At 45.1% G+C, this 22,812-nt stretch overlaps 1 protein-coding gene across 3 annotated transcripts in view; it reads left to right on the top strand.

Moving 5' to 3' along the window:
* SEL1L3 (SEL1L family member 3) overlaps positions 1–22,812 on the top strand; it is a 145,769-nt gene that overhangs the window by 89,329 nt on the left and 33,628 nt on the right. The window contains exons 21-24 of one of the 3 annotated variants that reach the window (XM_081303558.1): positions 586–713; positions 1,297–1,399; positions 1,478–1,550; positions 9,024–10,178. In XM_081303558.1, the coding sequence (XP_081159684.1) occupies positions 586–713; positions 1,297–1,399; positions 1,478–1,550; positions 9,024–9,163 (444 nt within the window). In that variant the 3' untranslated portion in view covers positions 9,164–10,178. Of the gene's footprint in view, positions 1–585; positions 714–1,296; positions 1,400–1,477; positions 1,551–1,856; positions 2,237–9,023; positions 10,179–22,812 lie in introns of those variants that run through there. The other 2 variants (XM_081303560.1, XM_081303559.1) reach the window with 2 other exon arrangements.

Raw genomic sequence — 22,812 nt, 5'->3', positions numbered from 1 at the left:
TGAACCAGGATCTGCACAGTCCATTAAGGCGGGCCCACCCTGAGGTTCAAGAATAAGGTACCAAGGAAGAGCCAGGAAATGTACATGCGGAGGTCTGTGCCAACAGAAATCATGAGGTTTTCCACGCTGACGCAGGAGAGCTGAGGCAAGTGCCGTCTGTGACTCTGACACTCTTGACCTTAGAATGTCAGTCACAGGTAGCGTGCAGCCACAGAAATATTTTGTCAGATTTGATGGTGACCGAGGCCACTGTCCGTGATGGACATCGCCTCCAACTCGGTGCTCTGGTTTTGCAGTGTGTTCTGTTTTGAGAGCGCGAACAGGAAAGGACAGACCTCCCGGTTGACTGGCTGCTGAGCAGATGGGACGCAGCATCCTTTGAAAGCCTCCCGGTTCTCTTGCAAATAAATTTCTGAGATGCATATATTTAGGGAAACAATTCATCAATGAAGATGACTAAACCATCTGGCTATAGGGGCTGGGGAAAAATATGTAGAGGTTTTAAAAGTTTACATGCTGATGAAGGGTGTGTGTCTGGGTTTTATTACGAGGAGCTGATGGGTCTGGTTTGTGCCTTACCTTTAGGGATTTTTTAACCTGGCCCTGCTAATTGAGGAAGGTGCTATCATCCCACACCATATTTTGGATTTCCTGGAAATTGACCCATCGCTCCATTCTAGTAACATCTCCATTCTCCGGGAACTATATGAACGGTGAGTTCAGAGATGCTTTTATGCCATGGCATCTGGGGGACCCAAGGAGGTGGGAGTTGTTTCTTGATTCAGTTCTTATTTTGTGATGTCAATTGTTAGAGAAAGGGCCCAGGATTTGCTTCTAGTAGTGAACAGTTAGCCAAAGCCACGTGTCTTCCTTTTCCAGTCTCTGAGGCTCATGATATACAATGTGCTTGATCTGAAGTTCAAGTGCTGACCAAGGTTTTCCATGACAGTGGAAAAAAAAAAAAAAAGCCAGGCATCTGATTCTGAAAGATAGGGAGGCATTCCTGTCTCTGGACTTTGGACAGACACTCCAACAGAAATGCTGTTCTAACAGGCCCCTTGCTCTGTGTAATCCTTCATAACGAAGGGTGCAAGTGACCTTTTCCTCAGATTTCTTCGAGGATCTCAGAAATCCAGGTGAGGCGCAGAGTACTGAAGTGCCTTTGCTCCCGCGCCCCTCACTGAGAGTGTGCTCGCGTGTGCAAGAGCAGAGGCGTGCAGGTGTGAGCTCTGGAGAGGCCGGTCGTGGGAAGGGCCACCAAGTCGCCCACCTGACGGAGGCTGGCTTTGTCGGCAGGTGCTGGAGCCACAGCAGCGAGGAGTCCTTCAGCCCCTGCTCCCTGGCCTGGGGGTACCTCCACCTGCGGCTTATCTGGGGCGCTGTCCTGCACTCTGCCCTGGTAGGTACAGTCCCTGCAGCCCTGCCCTGTGGCCCCTGCCTGGGTCAGTCATCTGAGGCGTGCTTCTGGTGTCTGCAGATCTACTTTCTGGGAACCTTCCTGCTGTCTGTGGTGATCGCTGGGACAGTACAGCACTTCCGGGACGTCTCAGGTAAAGCCTTCTCAAAGCCACCGCGTCCGGGGGAGGGGGGCACTCCCTCCCCACACCCTCAGGGTGCCACGGCCCGACTTCAGCTTGGGCATGCACAGCATGGGGACCCCCAGGAGCGTGTCATACTCCCTGGCTGCCAGGAGGTCACAAAACTAATAGATTTTTCAAAGTAAGGATTTTTTAAAAAGCTAAAGAAATGGAACCAAAATATCCTCTCCTGTTGAAAATACATCGTCTAGCAAAATTGTACCTCTGCAAACCCAGCTCAAAAGCCCCTCCTGCATTAGGCCTTCCCTTTTGTTCCAGTCCAATAAGCAAAGGTGTGAGGAGACAAGCAAATACACATCGCACAAACCTCCCCAGCCACGGGGACACGAAGGGAGGGGCCGAGGAGGACGTCACCTAGCTGTGTTTCCACTGCATCACTGTTACTTTTCTGAGTTGAGTTGGTAGTTAGGGGAGCGATGTCCCAGTCACTTCTATTTGGGCTTAAAGTCCAGACTTGGCTACTCATTAGCTGTGTGACTTCTGGTGAGTTACTTAACCTAACTGATCTCCCAATTTCTCATTCATCTGATACTTGCTACTTCCAGAGAGATAAAATATGAAAAAGAAAAGTGAACTGAGACGATGCCCTAATAGTAATATAAAGGGAAATGTTTAAAATTGCAATAAAATATTATCCATTTCCATATGTAAAATTTTAGCCTAGTGCTTCTGAATTTTAATGGGTGCAAGAATCCTGCAGGAATAATATTAAATGCAGATTCTGCCGTGGGTGTGGGGAGGGGCTGAATGCACCACACTGCTGGAAAGACATGTGTAGTTCGAAGCCTGCTCTTTCATTCTCTGGCATCCGTGGCCCTTTCGATAAGCGTGAGCTACTCATTTTCCCCTGTTGCACTGTAGGCTGAGTGGGGGGACCCACCCTGTCCTGCCAAGCAGCTCCCACCTCCCAGGTACTCAAACCTACAGACGCCTCTTGTGAGAACTCCAGCTTCTCGCCATCTTGGATGGTTCCAGAAGGACATGGTGACTCACAAGGCCAACAGTGACATTCACAAATGGGTCGATTAGGGTGAGAAAGGCCCTGGAGCCTCGGCCTAGCTGTTATTTGTGTAGCAGACAATGAACAGCAAAAGGAACAAGGCCCCTGCTGTCCCGATCACCTCCCTGCTTTGCCTGAGGAGTCACAGGCAGCCCTTCCAGGCCCTCCCAGGCTGGCTGCCTCCTTCACTGCTGGGCGATAAGTCACCCCCCCACCCCGGCATTTGTCACCAGGTAGAAGACATTTATTTTGCATCTTGTCTGTTTTCCATTTCAAATTATCTTTGTCATTTTGACTCTGTGGAAATATTGTGCTGATGATTACGAATGTGGCTCCATCAGAGGCGCCGAAATCGTCTTTATGATTCCGTGCCAGCTGGTGGCCATGAAAATTCATGGGTGGCGGGGATTGCTGCCATCAGAGGCGGCCCCTCTCCTGTCTCCGCACTCGGGTCGCCCGGGCCCTCCAGGCCCTGCCAGCGTCTTCTCGCTTCTTTCACACATTTTCCTGGCTTTTTTCAACTCTTTCGTTTGCCTCTTCTGGCACTTGCTTCCTTGCCTCTTGACCAAGAAAAAATCTTGAAAACCATTTCACTCTTTGCCCTTCATTAGACAGATGAGGAAACTGAGGCCCAAGAGGTGAAATAGCTTCCCAAAGACCAAATAAAGGCAAGAGAAATGTAGGGCCACAGACTGGCCGACAATTTTTCAGAATCACAATACTTTAAAACAATGATTATCGACTGTCTTGAACCCACTGCTCCCTCACACAAGGATATTCTGGAACACTTTTCCACTTGAAGTGAAATCCTGATAATTAACCTACACCAATAGAATGTCACAACAGGAATATAAAGAAATCCAAAGTAATCAGTTCTAATAAAATAACCTTTTCCGTATGTAAATTCTAGCTCCTTAGTTTTAAGTGCACAGGAGTCTCACAAGGATTGTATTAAAGGCAGGTTCTGATTTGGGGTCTGGGGGCGTTTCTAACCTGCTCCAAGGCGATGCCCACATGGCTGTTCCACAGCCTGGACTTTGGCCAGTAAGGGCAAAAGTCAAAGGAAAAAATCTCTCATTTACAGAAGGGGGCCCCACAGGGGCACCTGCCACCCCGACAGAAGTCACATCGGGAGTGAGGGCCTGGGTACCTTCCTGCTGTGACTTGCACTTATGCTAAGTGCAAACGGTCAGTCGCTGTGAAATAGGGAGGTTCTTCATCAGCACAGCAGAGCAGGTGACCTTGGGAGTGCTGTGGCAGGTGACAGAGACACAGGAGGGAGGAGGGGCAGCTGCTGGGCTGATAGGGGCCAAAGCTTCTGCTGCTAGTGTCTCTCCAGGGAGCTGATGGCACCCAAGGGCCCAGGACCTGCCCCACCGAAGGGGAGGACAGCAGCAGGGGCTGGCCAAAGCCGTAGGGTGGGGACGGGGGGTAGGCACAGGGCTGAACCTGTGACAGCAGAAGGCTCAGGACTGCTGAGGACTGCTGCCAGAAGACAGCCATCTTTGTCATGATTTGCCTTTTTTCCAGTTAATTGTTTTTAAAAATTAACAATTCATCATGGAGGCTCTTGCCGTCCATTCTGTGTCCAGCTCCAACCCCCTTCACTCTCCTGCTAGGGTTGCCAGCTCTGGGATATACAGCCAGCACACCACAGCCTTTGTCATATGGAACTGTCCTGCGTTCAGAAGGCTGGCGGTGCAGGACAGCAGTGAGCAGCCCCAGCGCTGTGAGAATCAGGCTGTGGTTCTGGGCGAGGGAGGGAGCCTCTTGCACCTCAGGTTCCTCTTCTGTCAAACAGCATGCAGAGCAGTGCACCTACTCCTGTCGTAGCTGAGAGGACCAAGTCTGGCGACACGGTACATGGTTCTGAGGATTCCACTGACATTAGCTGGGAGCCCCCAGGAATGTCCCCCGGGTGTTTCACCTGTGATAGAAGCGTGCCGAACCAGGTAGCGCCTGCACTTCAGGAGTTTGGTTGGCCTCAGTAGCAGAGCATTGCCAGAGCCGCATGCTTTTCTGTGCTGTGTGACTCTTTCTAAAATATAAGGTTCTTTTTTTAAAGCACTGAAACAGCAAGAGGCACTCCACAAACACTGCACTTCAAGGCCCCTTCAAGGGACCTCGCTGACGGCCGGCTTCCATTCCCTTGAGCTCTCTCTTTCCAGAGGCTAAGGCCTCACGGAGTAGTGCAAAGGTCCCTGGTTTTGGACAGCCCAAGGGGCACTTAATTGGCCTAAGCACAGAACACACATGGCCCCAGATCTACTCTGTCCCTCTAGGTCCCTCAGATGTCCCTTGGATGGGTCACCTGGCAGCTCCAGTTCTTGCTGAAGTCTGGCCCCATCAGCCTTTGCTCTGAGTCCTGCTGCAGATTGCTGCAGGGGCCAGGAGAGGGCCTGCTGCGGTCCAGCCACAGACAGGCCCAGCCCCTTTCCAGACTCCAGAAAGCTCTTTTCCCTGCCTCGCTTCCTCTCAAAAGCACTCTCCCTCTCCCTCCCTGTCAAGGACGCCAAGCATAATTGCCCTAATGGAGCAGGCTTTAAAAATCAAAACAAAAAAAATCCCAAAGTGAAGTATGTCTAGAGCCTTGTTCACCTCTGCCTGCCCCAAACCTCCCCCCAAGCAAAAGACCTGGAGCCCGCGGGCTGCTCAAAGGACGGCAAAGGGATGGCAGGAACCACCTTTCAAAGACAGACTCCTGCCTCCTTAAAGGCCATTGAGAGTCCCCATCCAAGACATCCAGAATCTGAAAGGCTCCAAAATCTGAAACTTCTTGAGCACTGACATAATGCCCCAAAGGGAAAGTTCCACATGTGCCTTCTGTGATGGGTCGCAGTCAAAACACAGGTGCCCTGAAAATATCCTATATGATGACCTTCAAGCTGTGAATAGGGTTTTATGAACATACATGAATTTCATTCTTAGACTTGAGTCACACCCCAAGATATGTCATGTATGTGCAAGTATTCCAAGATCCAAAAAGATCTGCAGTCTGAAACACTTCCGGGTTTGAGCATTTCTGATAAGGGATACCCAGCCTGTAATAGCAGCATAAACTTTATGGATCCACCAGCTCTGAGGTACCACCAGGAACCTAAGGCCAGGCCAGCCCGGTTGGTGCATTTCTCATGTAAGCCAATGCTTCCTATCCAGCCAAGTGGTTAGCCTGCTGTTCTCTTAAAAAGAGTTCAGATGAGCCAGGTATAGTGGTGCATACCTATAATTCCAGTGGCTTGGGAGGCTGAGGCAGGAGGATCACAAGTTCAAAACCAGCCTCAGCAACTTAGCAAGGCCCTAAGGAACTTAGCAAAACTGTATTTTAAAATAAAAAAATGTAAACAGCTGGGGATGTGGCTCAGTCAGTGGTTAAGCGCCCCTGAGCTCAATCCTCAGTACCAAAAAAATAAAAAAGAGTAAGCTAATATAAGCAAGATTAACTAAGCCTTTCCCTACTCTTTTCCTGTTCTCTAAACTTCTAGTTAATGATATTGCTACTTAAAGTAAAATGCCACAACCTGGTGCCCATGAGAAAAGCAGAAGCCTGAGCTGGGCAGACTTCATGGTGATTTTCCACAAAGGCTGCCCCACCTTGGTACCCCACAGCACCTCCACTCGGAAGAAAGGTTTCAGTGCTCTTGATGGATGAGCCAGTGCCTTTGTTTCAGTGCTTTTAAAAAAAGAATCTTATATTTTAGGAGACCAGTGATCTTACACCTGCACAGGGCCCTGCTGAGCCCACGGCCAAGTGAAGTAGCCAAATCTTAGCGTAAGATTTCAAGCTCCTCTCCCTTGCACCTCCTCTTGGGAAGGTTCTGCCATTTCAGAGTTAACCCACTGGGTTCCCCTGTATTCTTTTACATCCACATCTGGTCAGCTGGCCTGCAGACATTTTTCTAACAATGTTCTACAACAGGGGTTAACAATCTTTTTTCCATAAAGGGTCAGGTAAGAAACATTTTCAGCTTTCAGGGGTGTCCCTGTCACAGCTCAATCCTGCCACTAGCGCTCAGAAGAAGCCATTCCAGCCAGGTTTCTGACAAAACTTTCCCGTGGACACATTTACATTTCATATATTTTCCCCATGTCACAAAATATTCCTCTTCTTTGAATTTTCGATCACCCGTTTAAAAATGTAAAAACCATTTTTAGACCCAGAGCCATACAAAAGCAGGCAGCAGCTGCCTGTGGCCACGGCTACAGTGGGGCCAGCTCCTGATTATTCTCACTAATGTGCAGGAAATGGTCCCCCAGGCAGCCAGTCATCCACAAATCACTTCTATTTGGCTCTGGAATATACTCTGTAATTTTTTAAACAGCACGCTTATTTTTCTGGTTGCCTTGACTCCAAGTCCAGTAATGAAATTAGCACACATTCCAGGTGGGCAGAGACAAAGGGGCCACTTTACAAATAGGATGGGCTATGGGGGGGCTTGTGCAGCTACTGCAGACCCCCACCGAGGGGAGCGAGGTCCCTAACTCCACGGTAATAAACTGACTGTGGAAGCACCGGCGTTTCTTTTGTGCTCTTACCAAAAGGTGTAAGTGGTGGCCGAGTTGATTAGGCGTTCCTTCTACATTTACACGTTGGCATTTTTTTGTTTTAATTGGAAAACTGATTGCTGATTTATCTTGTTACCATGGTGATTTACACAGCCCCTGAGTTAAAAATACTTGCTTTAGTGCCGTGTTAACTTCCTCAGAGATCATCAGGCAGGTTGGTCCTAGGGTCAGAGGGGGTCTGGGCACCATCTGCTCAAAGCCCCTGATTCACAGGTGGGGAAAGCCAGGCCCACAAAATTCAAGCACTTTAGAGGGAAACATCTGCCATTCTGTACCTATGCTAAGGTCACCTATTATTAGCTAGTGGCAGATAAATGAGACTTGCCCAGACCAGGTCTCCTGACTGCCACGAAATGGTCTTTACATCTCATCACCAGATTGCAGTCACTACATCACCAGCCAGAGTGATGGTTTTAATGACCCTAGAAATGTCATGGCATTCTACAACACCCTGGGCCCCCCCTGCCACTGTCGTATTCTTTCAGGACATCTCTGCATCCACAGAGTCTGCAGCTATTGGGAGGGGAGCCAGGGAGAAGTCCTTACAGAAGTCCTGTACAGAGCCAGGGACTCAGGGGCCCCTTCCTCACCTTCCTCCTTGGGAGATGACCCTAGCTACTTGGGCATGGACTCTTGAAGGGTTTTATCTAGAAGTCAGATTGTCAGTATGTGGTGACATCTTTTTAAAATCTACACATTTCAGGGTGGACATTTGGGAAGCTTTACAAGTGTTCCTACTTACTAAAACCTGCACAAGACTAAAAAAATATTGCTGAGCTTAATTAATATCACTGCTTAAAGGCAAACTGTTGTATGCATTGTCTCAGGCTATTGAGGTCTCAAAAAAAAGTGGGGGGGGGGAGGCATCCCAGAAAGAAATGCACCAGCTCTTATCAGTCCTGGAAGCCATGCACCTGAAATCAAGACATCTTAATACACTGGCCTGGTGACCAGGTCTAGTCGTAGCATGTGCCAGCAGGCACTGTTCCAAGCACTCTGTAAGCATTAACTCATTCAGCCCTGAAAAAGCTCCAGAAGGTAGGGGTACTGTCAGGTGGGGTTGGCAGTAGGGGGTAGGTAACTTGCCAAGGTCACACGCTGTTAAAGAACAAAGCAGACAGGTTCCAGGGCCCACAGTCTTAACAGGGGGCTCTTCTTGGGTTCAGCACCTAAGGCAGGGTTTATCAGGCCCAACACCGTTGATATTTGGGTTGGATGGCCTCTGTCCACTATCTGCTAGCCGTACCACCCCACCCCAGGCGAATGACAACCAAAAATGTCTCCAGGCACTGTCAGCTGTCCTCTCTGGGCAGAATCACTGTCATTCAGAAACTGCTGACACCAAGTATAAAACCATAAGCTTCGCTAGGACTGGTAGAGGCTCAGCCTCCTCAGGATTGCAGACTGCTAAGTCATTAGACCCAAGCCTTATGCACATGAATTTAAATAACGAGCTTTGAGTTTGGCACACCATCCAAACGGAATAAGAGTGTGAGTCAAACGACCCTCCTTTCTCATTGCTTGCTGTGATGTATGACTGGCACTGCGTCTGCATCGTGGTGGGGGTAGAACGTGGACCAGAAGCCCTGTGCCCTGTAAGTTCTGGCATAAATGCAGTAACTTAGACTCCCAGGCCTTCAGAACCATCAGAGATCTTTGCGCATCCATTCCAGTCTACCATTTTACAGCAGGGGACACCAAAGTTCCAAGAACCTAGGGAATGACTCCAAGGTTGCCTTCAGCTTAGTGTCAGCGGCACTGGGCTAGAAGCATCTCCCGGGCTTGCTAGAGTCTGGGTGCGGTTGGGTGTCCTAAAGGTTCTGTTCTGAATATTCAGCCTTGTTGTGCATGTGTCTCTGCAGCCAGTGGTTCTCCTCCAGCACCAGCCCGGGCCGCCCCAGGCCCCACCTCTTCCACTGCAACTACAGCTGTGTCTTCCGCTGCCGACGCCTCTGACCAGGACGAGTCCACAGTCACTAATAACCCAGAGCCACGTGGGTGAACTGTGCACTCCAGGTCTCTCCACTTGAGCAATGATCCCTTCGACAGCCGGTATTGGGAGGCTAGGGCCAGAGCATTACCCTGATAAACACCTTAAAAATCTTGTCCACTGTATGCAAATTTTGCACTTGGTGTGATTTTTTTAAAAAACTCAAATTACAAGGAAGTACCCAGAGCAGACAGTGGTCATACCAAAAGTTCTCAAAGAAATCCAAGGAACATCTTGGTCAGAGGGACATCTGGGGAGGTTCACTGGACCCCATAAACTTCTGTTCTTGTGATCGTGTGTTTGGGGAGTCACAGTTTTGCTTGTGGCTCATCTGGATTCTTTGACACAGAGAGGCATTTTGAAGAGTCTTCGTCCTTTGTTCATTCTCTTTTATCAGAGAACAGAAAACTGACTTTTGCACAAGGTAGATAATGTTTCAGTGCCCATGTTTGCCAGAGCCTGCTCCTCAAAGTCCAATTTAATCTTTGACTTCCAAAACCCAGAGGTTATAAGGAACCTTGAAAGAACTAGTTTGTGGCTGGAAGTGCAGGAAAGATAATGGCTTTGTAAATTGGTTTACATTTTTCTCCTTGAATTTTTCTAGGGTCATAGTGCTTCCAAACCACTTGATGACATTGTTGGATATCTTTTATGTTTCAATTGCAATCCATAAAATATCATCCAGAAAATTCTTAGTATTTAAGTGTAGTCTTCTCCATGAATTACCCATTAGAATAGACCGGCCGCAATGGAATATGCAGAAACCAAGCCTGTAGCTCATAGTCTCATCCCCACCCCTGATGCCTGCCTGAGTCTGTATAGGGGTGTGTGTGTGTGTGTGTGTGTGTGTGTGCATGTGTGTGTGTGTGTGTGTGTGTGTATAAGAGGGCAAGGAAGAGCAGAGTGTCGTTATACTGTATGCTGCTAAGGTAGTAAAAATAAATCAGTAATGCAATATTGTGGGGTTAAACTACTCTTTGCACTACTTTATTTACAGTAGTAAATAAAATTATTTTTATACAATCGACTACTGGAAAGTGCCCTTTTTTTATAGTTTCTGCGGTTATCATACAAAGTGCTAAATTCATACATTCTCCCTGAGTGAGATTAAAAAAAAGAGGGAGAGAAGAAAGAAAAAGTCCTCCTTATGAGAGATTATTTCTGGTAACCCATTATCATTTGTGGATATAAAGGTGGCAGGAAACTTCTTTCCAGGAACCCTGAGCTCAAGGTCTGGCCCCGTGATGTTTGCAGTGCCACATATTGTTCAGGGACCTCTGGCTGCTCTGAGGCTGAGCTTTATGTTAATCTAGGTTAAGCCTGCAGTTGGCCTTGTTTCTGCTGTGTTAATTGCTCTGTTTTACAAAGGTTGCCTTCGAGATTTGCACAAGAGCCAGACTTTGGAGTCTAGCTGTCCGGAGTGCAAATTCCGGTTCTGAAACCTTCTGGCTCAGTAACCTCGGGCATTGATTACTCTCTGGGTCACAGATTCTTGTACTATAAAATGGGAGTAGGAGTATCTTATCACCTCTTGGGCTTCACACGAGGCTTAACAGAGATCATGTGTGTACCCTGAACAAGGTTGGTTGTTATATTTGTTAGAAAAAGAAATCTCAGGGGCCAGACAGTGGGCTCTTTGCCCTGCTCAGAACCACTCTTCAAGGCAAACACTCCACTCCCCAGCTGCTGGGAACCTAGGTTGCTTGCTGGGCATCTTCCTTAGCTGTGGGATCTGCCAGCGGTATGCCCTTGCAAGAGCAGCCCGTGGCTGCTGATACAGGAGGAGTTTTTCAGTCTCAGTACTATTGACACTTGAGACAAGTGGCTCTGTGTTGTAGGATAGGATGTTAAGCAGAATCCTGCCCTCAACCCACTATAGGCCAGTAGCACATACTGCCCTCTTCCCTCACTCCTTCCTCCTTCCCCAGTTGTGACAGCCAAGAGTGTCTCCAGACACTGGGAGTAAGATCATACCGTCTCCCTTCATGAGAATGATTCCTATGGGAAAACTGTCCCCATGCCTCAATTCAGAACAACTCCAGAGCTCTATCTCACTGAACCCAACTTCTCACTGTGCCCATTTGTATCCTCCTCACTTACAGGATTTCCCCACAGTCCTCACACCCAACTCTGTACTCCAGTTTCCAAGAAACCCAAGTGCATTCATTCGGGAGGGCTTCCGTAACAAAGCCCTACTTACTGAGGGGCTCAAACAACAGAAATTTATTTTATCACACTTCTGGGGGACAGAAGTCCAAGATCAAGGTGTTGGCAGGAGTGGTTCTTCCTACGTCCTCTCCCTGGCTTGCAGATGGTCTTCTTCGGTGTCTTCATATGGTCTTCCCTGCGTGGGTCCGAATCTCTTCTAATAATGAATAGATCCTTCCCCAGTCCCGTTGGATGAGGTTCCAGACACTGGACCTCATTTTACCTTCATCACTTCTCTAAAGACTCCATCTCCAAATACCGTCACATTCTAAGGGACTGGGGACAATCAGCCTGTTGTCCCACCTAGAACAACAGGAGAGGATGGTTCAAGTGCAGACCGTGGACGCATGGAGCCAGCCTAGCCTGCTCCAGTTGTCCACTCAAGGCTAGAAATGCGGGCAGAGCTCCGGGGCCAGCCGCCTCCGTCAAGCTGGAGGACTAATTGTCAATTCAGACCCCTCTTACACTTCCGTTCTCTGGGGACCCCTCAAGATTGAATTTTCTGGGTCTAACCCACACCTTCTCCTGCACTGACCGTCCCCTTCTCTCCTAAGTTCTAGACTAAGTTCCCCAAAGCTGGTGTCCCAGTGGCTGGAGTAAAAACCCGCCCAGAAAACACAGCGCAGAGTGGGTGGAAAGGAAAGAGGGAACGGAAAGGCCAGGTTCAAAGGTGACATTAGGTTACTGCCCTATTGTCCCTCCACTCCATATATTCTTAAACCAGAGGCTGCGGGCCAGTCGATTGGGAAACAAATCTAACCCGTAGATATGATTTTTTTTTGGGGGGGGGGCCCACCTGGTAATTTTTAAAGTTTTAAGTAGTTGCCAACATGTTATAATCCATCATATGAGGTTCTCCTTAAAAATGTAAAGGTGTGAAAAACCTGGGCTTTTGCTACTGGGTGGCAAGAAGTAGGTGAGGCTGAAGAGATCCTTCCCTTTTGGATAGAGCCAGTGCTTTCTGGCTTGCCCCAGGCCCCACCACTTCCTGTTGCCTTACACCTAGGCCACTTATGCCCTTCACGAAAGCATTTCAAGTTACAGCCCATGGACTTCCTTCTCTTCAAACTAATGACTTCGTTTCAGCAAGTCTCAGAGAGACCTCCAGATTCATGGATTGTTTGATCACTGCTAATCCTTGGAGAGCTGGAGAAGTGGTGGTCTTCCCTTCCACTCTTTGGGAGAGGAAGATGCCAAGCTGTGGGTCATTCAGAATCTTGATAAAGTTTTCAACAAAGTTTCAGGACAAAACATCTGTTTAAAACGATCAATAGCAAGGTGAGTGGTGCACTGAAAACCCAGTGACTTGGAGGCTGAGGCAGGAGGAGCACAAGTTTGAGGCCCACCTGAGGGATTTAGCAAGACCCAGTCTCAAAGTACAAAAGGACTGGGGATGTACTCAGTAGTAAAGCACCCACAAAATAAAAATAAATTAAAAAAAAACAATAGTCTTTTCCTACACCAGCAATAACTTGATTAGAAAATGAAATATTAAGCAATATTAAAGATAAATAAGGTTTCGTCTACAACTATAAAGGGTCTAGTAATTAAACAATGAACTCAGAGCTTTACCAAGAAAATCTTGAAATTCTACTACAGAACATAGAAAATATAAATAAAATAATATACCATGTTCATAGATGGAATAACAACATACAAGTCTGTATACAATTTCCTCAGAATTCACTCATAAATTTATGGGTCTCCCAACCAAATCCTGATTTTGTGAATATATGAGGAATTGACAAAGTGATTATTGAATTTATATGAAAGAATAGAAGTCCACAGACAGCAATGTAAAGTTTGAAGGAAAATGAGGGAAAGGAATTGTCCTGCCACACATTGTTATAGTACAAAGTCACAGTAACAGAAACAGCGGGGCAGTAGTGCAAGACTAGACAAAGATTAAGGGAAAAGGATATAGAACCTAGGAGCAGATGGGAATTTTGTACAATAAAGTGGAATCACAAATTAATTGGGGGTAAGAAGAATATTTAGCATATAGTTAGCAAATTGGCCAATTACATTTTGAAAATTAAGATTGAAATTCTCTTGTTATAGATATAAAGGGCTAGTGGATAAAAACGTAGCTGTGATGGTAGAACTACAAGGCTAGTTGTAGAGAATTTAAGATAATGTTTTATGCATTTTTAAGTGAGAAAAGAATTTCTTAAACAATATGCAAATATAAGTAGAGCTCCCTTCTTTGTAAATGAGGGATTTCTATTCAAGAAAGAACCCAACAGCGTCGGTGGGTAGGTGACTGAAGCATCTCTACAAAACATCCAACAAAGAACAAAGCCTGCTCATCAATCAGCTGTGCAGCAAGCGGAAAACCCAGGAGAAAAGATGATTCCAAGCACATAGTTGAGCAATTCACAGAAAGACACCATAACTTAAAGAGGATGAAGGACTGCTTCACCTAACTTGAAGTCAAGGAAGTAAATATTAAAATCAAAAGAGCAGTTCACGCCCACCGTATCATAGAAATACAGAGAACACATTAAGAATAAGTGGACACAGAACCTCTCATGCCTCACGGGTTGTGCAGAAGACTCGTGAATAATGTGGCAGAATCTACCTAGGGAGGGTGTCATGACCTGGGAAGCCCAGCCCCAAACAGTCCTCCCAGTCTGCACAGACCCACTAAGAGATCCGTGTAGGGAGGATGACATCCCAGCAGTGTTTGAGAGGGCAAGGAGACGGAGTCACCTGGGCCCCTGAGGTCCAGGGGTAAGTGATGCACCAGGCAGAAAGTGGAGAGACCATATTTATAAAAACAGAGATATTAAAAATATGCTGGCAGTGGAAAAAGTGAGAAACTGAATTAAATATATATGTCAGTACGATCTGTTTAAAGACCAAACCCTGAAAGAATACCAAATGCATGTGTGTACACACACATACTCGTACGCGTGAGCAAACACACACACACACAGATTCATTTGTATGTATATGTTATGGTTTAGATGTGAGGTGTCCCCCAAAAGCTCACGTGAGACAATGTAAGAGGTTCAGAGGAGAAATGGTTGGGTTGTGAAAGCCTTGACCCAATCAGTACATTAATCCCCTGACGGGATTAACTGAGTGGTAACTGAAGGCAGGTGGGGTGTGGCTGGAGGAGGTGGGCATTGGGCCTGGCTTTGGGGTATATATTTGTATCTGCAAGGTGGAGACTTCTCTCTCTGCCTTCTGATCATCGTGTGAACTGTTTCCCTCCACCACACTCTTCCGACATGATGTCCTGCCTCACCTCAAGCCCTAAGGAATGGAGCCAGCCTAAACTCTGAAACTGTGAGCCCTCAAATAAACTTTTCTTCCTCTACATTTGTGCTGGTCGGTTTTTTTAGTCATGGCAGTGAAAAAGCTAACACAGTATGTCTATACAACACACATATACACGTATGCACACCCACATATGCATACACACGCACGCACATGCTTTTCTCTTCAGCATACACACAAGCTGTAAACCTGGGTTCCTTAACCTCAGAGCTATTGGTACTCTACTAAGTACTGGGTTCCTTAACCTGAACTTAGTACTCTACTAAGTACTAGTAGCACCCCCTAAATTGTGACAACCAAAAAAATCTCCAGGCATTACCAAATGTCCCCTGGAGTGGGATTGGAGGAAGCAAAATTGTCCTGGTTCAGAACCACAGACCTAAATCGCATGTCAAACTGAGAGTGTTAGTGAGATAATCAGGTGTTACTGAACCCAAGTTCGGAGGCTCATCCCACAGAAAAATCAGTATCTGAGAGATGAATGTTGGAGAGGAAAAAAAAAGGCTTTATTTAATGGCCCAAGAGTGGAGAAGAGGGAGCTTTGCTCACAAATCAGCTTCTCGGTTCCAGAAGGTTGAAGGGTCACAGATACAGGAGAGGGACGACGAGGGAGAGGGAGAGGGTGATAAAGGGAGGAATATTCACGTTCCTCCAGGAACTCAAGTGCCAGCTCTTGTCCTTCCTGTCACGGACGGCGATTCTGGGCGTGATGACTGGCAGGTGTTTTAACTGTAAAGCAGGGAGAGAGACTCTGCAGGTGTAAGCCAAGTTTACCCTACGTTACCGTTTTGGACAAAACTACCTCAGATGATCAACATGTCTGCATGCAGTGCTGAGCGGGATCTGACACGGGTCAGGGCAGCCAAGAAGACAAGACACACGGGAAGCCCAGTCTCCCATGCTGTGTCAGTCACATCGGGCAGCCTGACATTCCTGGGAAGCAAGGACTTTTGGTGCGCCAAAGACTCTCTGGCTTTTGGACTTTCACTGTGACTTTAGCAGAATGAGGAAGCCTTCGTTTCTCCTAAATGAGTTATGCTGAAGCGTTCTTTACAGGATGCAAAAGCTCTCATGTCAGGAAGATGGTGCTTGATGAGCCAACAGACAGGCAGAGAACAATCTGGTGAGAAAACATCAGATCTGATGAGCTTAACTGGATTTGGTAATTAGAAAAATCCAAAAAGCAAGCCTTTGAAAATGTGTAGTATTTTTGTTATGGACAAGATGTTTATGTCTCCCCACCCTATTCATATGTTGAAGCCTAACCTCCAACGTGATGGGACTTAGAGTCAGGGCCTCTGGGAGGTAATTAGGGTTAGATGAGGTCATAAGGGTGATGCTTCACAATGAGATCAGTGCCCATGGAAGAGGAGATACAAGAAGCCACGAAAGCTCACAAGATGGCAGCCACCTAAGGTCCCACCGACAGAACTTTAGAAGAACACCCACCTTGACCTGGGACTGCCCAGCCTCTGCAACTGTGAGAAAGACATTCCTGCTGTTTTAAAACCCCAGTCTGTGGTATGTTGCTCTTAGAGGCTGAGCATATAATATAGTTGCCCAAGAGTAACATATTATTAAAAGGCACAGTGAATAAGAAAGTTAGATGCCTTCATCAACAAGAGGATGAAGATCAGTATATGAAGAAGATTTCATATATATACATACATACACATATACATAATGAAAAATGTCTGAAGCAAAACCTGATATAAATCTGAACAGAGAGACAAATCTGTGGTTATAGTTGGAGGCTTTAATACATTTCTCTCAGCAATAGAACGAACTAAAAGCAGTAAGTATACAGAAGATCTCAGTGACACTCTCAACCCCCTTAATCAAATTAACATTTATGAAATACTATGCCCCCAAATTATAAAATAAACATTCTTTGTAGAGGCACAGGAATGTTCACCAAGGTAGACCCTATCCAGACCCGTAAAGCAAGCCTTACTATGTTTCAAAATATAGAGATCTTACAGAACATGTTATCTGACAACAGTGAAAATACATTAGAAATAACAAAACCAAAACCACTACAATAAAGAACTCACTGCTAAATAATCCACTGAACAAAGAAGAAATAACAAAGGGGAAGAAAAAATATTTTTAACTAAATGATAGTAAAAACAACACATCAACATTTGTGGGACTTCATAACGTGAACGTTTATAACAAAGTTAGGTAGATCTCTAACCAGTGGTCTTCCAGGCCATGAGGAAAAAGATGGAACTACACTTGAAGTAAGCAGAAGGAAAGAAATAATAAAGAGAAGAAATCTGTAAAATCAAAACCAGAAAATATCAGAAAATCAATGAAACCAAATATTGGTTCTTTGGGGAGAAAAAATCAAATTTGATAAAACTCTTAGTAGAAAAGACACAAAATTACCAGTAGCAGGAATAAAAGAAAGACATTGTTACAAATCATACAGGCATTAAAAGGGTAATAAGAGAACATTATGGAAACTTGATGCTAATAATTTTGACAAATTAACTAAAATGGAAAATTTCTTGAAAGACATAAAACTGCTAAAGTTAACTTAAGAATAGATAACTTGAAAAGTCTACAGGTTTAAGGAAATTGAATTCATAATTTAAAAATCATAAAAAGAAAATTTTGAGCCCAGATAGCTTCAGTGCTGAATTCTATCAGACATTTCAGGAAAATGTACTGCTAACTTTCAGAAAAATAGAAGAAAATACTTCTGAAATTATAAGGCCAACATTACCTTATTATCAAAATCGGACTAAGTATTACAAGAAAAGAATCCTAAACTTAGATCAATAGCCTTCATCGACACAAAATCTTTAACTAAATATTAGCAAATTGAGACAAGCAATTAACTAAAAGGATAAAACATTATAATCAAGAATAGCTTATCACAGGAATACAAAATTACTTAACATTTGAAGTCAGTCAATATATTTCATCATGATAACAGTCAAACAAAGGATAAAATGTGATCATCTTAATAAATGCAGAAAAAGCCTTTGACAAAATTCAATATTCCTTTATGATAAAAATATACAAGAAATAAGGAAGGGAAGAGAACTTTCTCAGTCTGATAAAGGGAATATACAAGAAAACCTATGACTACATTATATGTGATGGCAAAAGACTGAATGCTTTTTCCCTAGGATTTGGAACTGTGTTAGTCAGCTTTACATTACTGTGACAAAACACCTGAGAAAAATCAATTTACATGGAGCAAAAGTGCATTTGGGCTCACAGTTTCAAAGGTTTCAGCCCAAGGTCAGGTGGCCTTGTTGCTTTTGGGGGTGTGGTGGCACACTCATCATGGAGGGTACCCATGGTGGAGAAGGCCTGTTTACCTCATGGTGGCTGGGGTCCCACATTCCCTTCAAGTGCATGCTCCCAGTGCCCTAGCTTCCTTCCACTAGGCTCCACCTCTTAATGGTTCCTCCATTTCCCAAAAGAGCCAGAGGCTGGTGACTAAACCTACAGCACACGGTCTTTGGGGAACATTAGGATCCAAACATAGCAGGAACAAAGCAAGGATGTCCTCTTCTCACCACTTTTAGTCAGTATTGTACTAGAAATTCTGTGTCAAATTTTTAAAAAATTTAAATCCTAAGGAATATTTAAAAAAAAACATAAAAAATCAAATGATCTTAAAAGGTTGCAGTTTCCAAAGTTAACTTGTTTTGATATACTAGCAATAAATCACTAACATGTAAAATTTTAATAAAAATATTTACAAGACATCAGGAAATAAGAGCTAGGGAGAAAATTTCCCAAAAGATTTGTAAGACCTATATTCAGTACTGAGGACAAACGGTAAAACCATAAATAAAATGGAGAGATGTTCCATTTTCATGGATCAAAAGACTTAATATTTTCAAGATGTAAGTAATCTCCAAATTGATTTCATAGATGTAACGTAACTCCAGGCGAAATCCCAGCAGGATTTTTGCTTTTTGTAGAAATTGCCAGCTGGAGTCGACAATTTATAAGGAAATGCAAAGAACCTGGAACAGCTAAAGCAATGTTGGAAAACTAACACTATTTGATTTCCAGACTTTAACTAGAGAGTTAGAATTATTAAGACAGTGTGGTGTTGGCATAAATATAAACATATAGATACACAGGATGGGACAGTTATTCCAGAAATAGAATCACACACTTGAGGATCATGGACTTAAATGTTCAGGGTCAAATTATACAACTTCTAGGAGAAACTATTCCCTTTGAACTTGGCAAGGACTTTTTGAATGGGACACAAAACACCATGAACTAGAAAAGAGAAATATCAATACATTGGACTTGATCAAAATGGAAAACTCTTGCTTTTCAAAAAACAGTGCTACAAAAATGAAGACCCAAGCCTCCAGACTATATCTGTAAAACATACATATGTCAAAGAACTTATAAATAGAAAACACGAAGAACACTTACAATCCAATTATCAAAGATCAAAAGCCCATTCCAAAAACATTTTTAAATGGAAAAGGAACTGAACAGTCTCTTCACCAAGCTTAGGGATAGTAAATAAGCAGATCAAAACTATGCTTAACATCATTAGTCACTGTGGAGACGCAGATTAAAACCACATTGAGATACCATTACACAAAGCCAAGAAGACAGACCATCCCAAGCAGTGCTGTGAGGCTACTGATCTCACCTTAGCTGCTGGTGGAAAAGTGAGTGGTGCTGTTAGACCAGGACGCAAGAAAAGACCACTGACTCCAATTAAAATCAAATTAAAGCAAGCTTATTATTTCAACCGGCCGGGCTGCCTTTCCCTCCCCAAACGGCGGGAACAAAACAGCCGCCCCACGTTTCCTACAGCCCAGCTTTATAGCCCAGAAAGTTACACAAAAGGGGGGTTACAGATAACAGAACTCTGACAAGCATCACACTAATGGTAGTTTACATTTTTTTTTTTTTTTTTTGCTGGCCCCAACATCAGAATTTATGAAGACCATTAGAGCCTCAGAGAGGGTCGTTGTCTGGCCAGGGAAGGCCAATATTTATGAGGTGTCACAAGTTTCAGAGAGGGCTGCTATCTGGTCAGAGAGCCAGGCATGGGTGAGTTCAAGGCCCGGGCAGGCATTCCAAGCAGGTTCAGAATTTGCAGTAATTTATAGTAAAGCAGAAATTAGCTTTTCATGGCTTTGTGGCAAGATGGCTCCCAATTTTAATAAAAGATCAGGTTGGGTCTATCAGTGCCAACACTATGGAAAACACAATTTGGCAGACTCTTCAAAACTTGGGCATATGCTTTCTAATTTATTTTTATTTATTTGCCAAATTTAAAAAAAAAAGACTCCCAGTTAAATTGAAATTTCAGACAGTGTCTCATTTTTCAATCAGTCTTAAATATTGCACAAGATATATTTTTTAAAAACTATTTTTTAGTTGCAGAAGGACAAAATATCTTTATTTTTTTTTATTTTTATGTGGTGCTGAGGATTAAACCCAGTGCCTCACACATGCCAGGCAAGTGCTCTACCACTGAGTTACAACCCCAGCCCCACAAGAGATATGTATTCTTATAAGCTACTGGTTGTTTGTCTAAAATTAAAATTTAATTTAGTAACCTGTATTTTTACTTGCTAAATCTGGTGAGTTTACTTCCCATATAATCTAGACGTTCCACTGCTGGATATTTTGCTAAGAAAAATGAAAATATACGTCCACTTGTACACCAATGTTCAGGGCAGCGTCCTTTGTAAAAAGCTCAAATGTCCATCAACAAAGAGCAGCATAAATAAATTGCATACTGATGCAATGGAATGCTACTCAGCAGTGAAAAAGAATTAATGGTCAAGACACAGGTGCTGTGGTTCGCCTATGGTCTGTCCCAGGGGTTCACAGGCAGCAGGCAGGGTCTCCACTGTGCTAGTGTTGAGTTGGTGGAACCGGAAGGTGATTAGGTCATGGAAGCTCCGCCCTCAGAAGGGAGTCATGCAGGTCTCGCGAGACTGGCTTAGCTTTTGCGAGAAGAAGCTGTTCTGTGGGCACCTGGCCGCGGTGCTCCTGAATCTCCCTGGTCCTGCCTGCTAGTCTCCCCAGAGCTCTTGCCACTGTGATGAGGCCGTCCCCGGAGCCGGGCGATGCCCGTGCCATACCCTTGAGCTTCAGAACTGTGAGTTAAACCAGTCTCTTAGAGTCTCCAGCCTCGGGTGCTTTGTTATACGAGCAGCCTGGGGCTAGGGCTCAAGGGCAGAGCCCTTGTGTATCCTGTGCGGGGCTCTGGGTTTTATTCCCAGGAACCAGGGAGGGAGGGGAAAGGAAAGAGCATGGACCAAGACAACACACAACGTGGATGAGTCGTCGCGGTGGGCGACGAGATGCCACACCAGAGAAGAGTACATGTCCAAAGAGTCCGTTCAAGTCACAGAAAATGCAAAGCCATCTACATACAGCAGCAGAAAGCTGGGTGGCGGGGAGCGGAACCGGATCAGACGGCGGGGGTGGGTCGGGGAGGCCTTTGACCTTCAGTAGCGATGAACGCGGTCATTATCAGGCTGTGATGATGGCTTGGCTGGTGTGTGCATACGTCAAAACCCATCAGATGGTGTTCTTTAAGCCCAGGCAGTTCCTACAGATCAGTTACACCTCAGTGAAGATATCCAGTAATTTGATTTCTAATCATCTTATGTGTTTACTCTGAATATAGTCGTTTCTAGAAATCCAGGGCAGATAAGATGAGCATTTTATTCACTTGAAAAGACCAACAAATACAAAAGGTTACATAAAAGCACAGTGTTAAACAAGATAAAACAGGGCATGAGATTGGCAAACAGTAAAGCCATGTATTTTAATTTTCCTTACAATTCACATCCCTGTGCGACCTTCTTCCTCAGGGAAAGCCCGGAAGGCTGTAACAGAGAGCCCTGGAGAGCAGACATCAGTATTCATTAGCAGAACACTGAGCTTGGCGCCAGTTGGCTGGAGGGAGTGGCTTTCCTACAAGGAAGAGTGGAGAATGGGATCAGAAGCTCTTCTACATTTGGTAGAGCTGGCCCAATCCACTTATGGCAGCTTTAACTGGGCTGAGAGACTAGACTAGAGAAAGCAGGAGGAGAACCCACTGATTCTGGTCTGAAGGAGGGGCGGGGAGAGAACAGAAAAATAATTTAGAGGACAAAAGCAGATGCCAGGGCTTGTTTGTTTTTGTTTTTGCAGTACTGCATCGAGCTACATCCTGTTCTCGATAAGTTGCTGAGGCTGGCCTTGAACTTGTGATCCTCCTTGCCTCAGTCTCCAGAGTCTCTGGGATTATAGGCGTGGGCCACTGAGCCCAACAGTTGTTTTTTGTTTTAATTCCTCTCGACATCTTCTCCCCACTCTCAGCCCCCAGGAAGACTGATGCTTAAACACAGAGGAGCCCTGGACATAAAGACATTTGTCCTCACCAGACTGGCTGATTTTCCTGCCCAGGCCCCGGCTAAACATGTTCGTGTATTGGAAATTCAATCTCCGGATTCATACATTAGCTGTACCTGGAGGTGGGGAATCATGGGTGTGGTGAAGAATTCTGAGAGTAGGCATTTTCATAGGGAAGGAGCATCACACAGGCAGGGAATTGGTTTATGCCATGGACCAAGTCAATTCCCCAGCCCACTCCCCCCAACCCAGCCCATGGATACCCGGAGAACCCAGGCTTAAAAGAAAAGCTGGATTGCAAGGAAAATAAAGAAAACACATGGCAAGCTGGGCACAGTGGCACACACCTGAATCCCAGCTGCAACTCTGGGAAGAACTAATGGAAGGGCTGCTGGGTGGGGGGCAGGCTGGCCAGTTACTTTGCTGCAGTTGGCTTGGTATTTTGCCATTTATGGTTGCATTCTTATTTTTTCTAAAAAAGTTGAGTCCTAGCTGGGCTGGGCGGTGCAGGCCTGTAACCAGACTAGGGAACCCGAGGCAGGAGAATGGCAGGTTCCAGGCCAACCCCAGCAATGCAGCAAGATGGTCTCAAAGTTAAACATCAAAAAAGACTGGGGTAAATCAAAGGATTTCCTATACATTAGTGATAAATCCACTAAAAGAGAAATTAGGAAAACTACACCCTTTACAATAGCCTCAAACAAAATAAAATGCTTGGTGATCAATCAATCAGAAGAGGTAAAGGATCTCTACAATGAAAACTGCAGAACACTAAAGAAAGAAATGAAAGAGGACCTTAGAAGATGGAAAGA

Source organism: Spermophilus citellus, assembly GCF_964194105.1.
Source record: "Spermophilus citellus genome assembly, chromosome: 8".
In the NCBI taxonomy this organism is placed as follows: domain Eukaryota; kingdom Metazoa; phylum Chordata; class Mammalia; order Rodentia; family Sciuridae; genus Spermophilus; species Spermophilus citellus.
The sequence above is the reverse complement of the archived record's forward strand: the minus strand, read 5'-3'. Positions and strand labels throughout refer to the sequence as shown.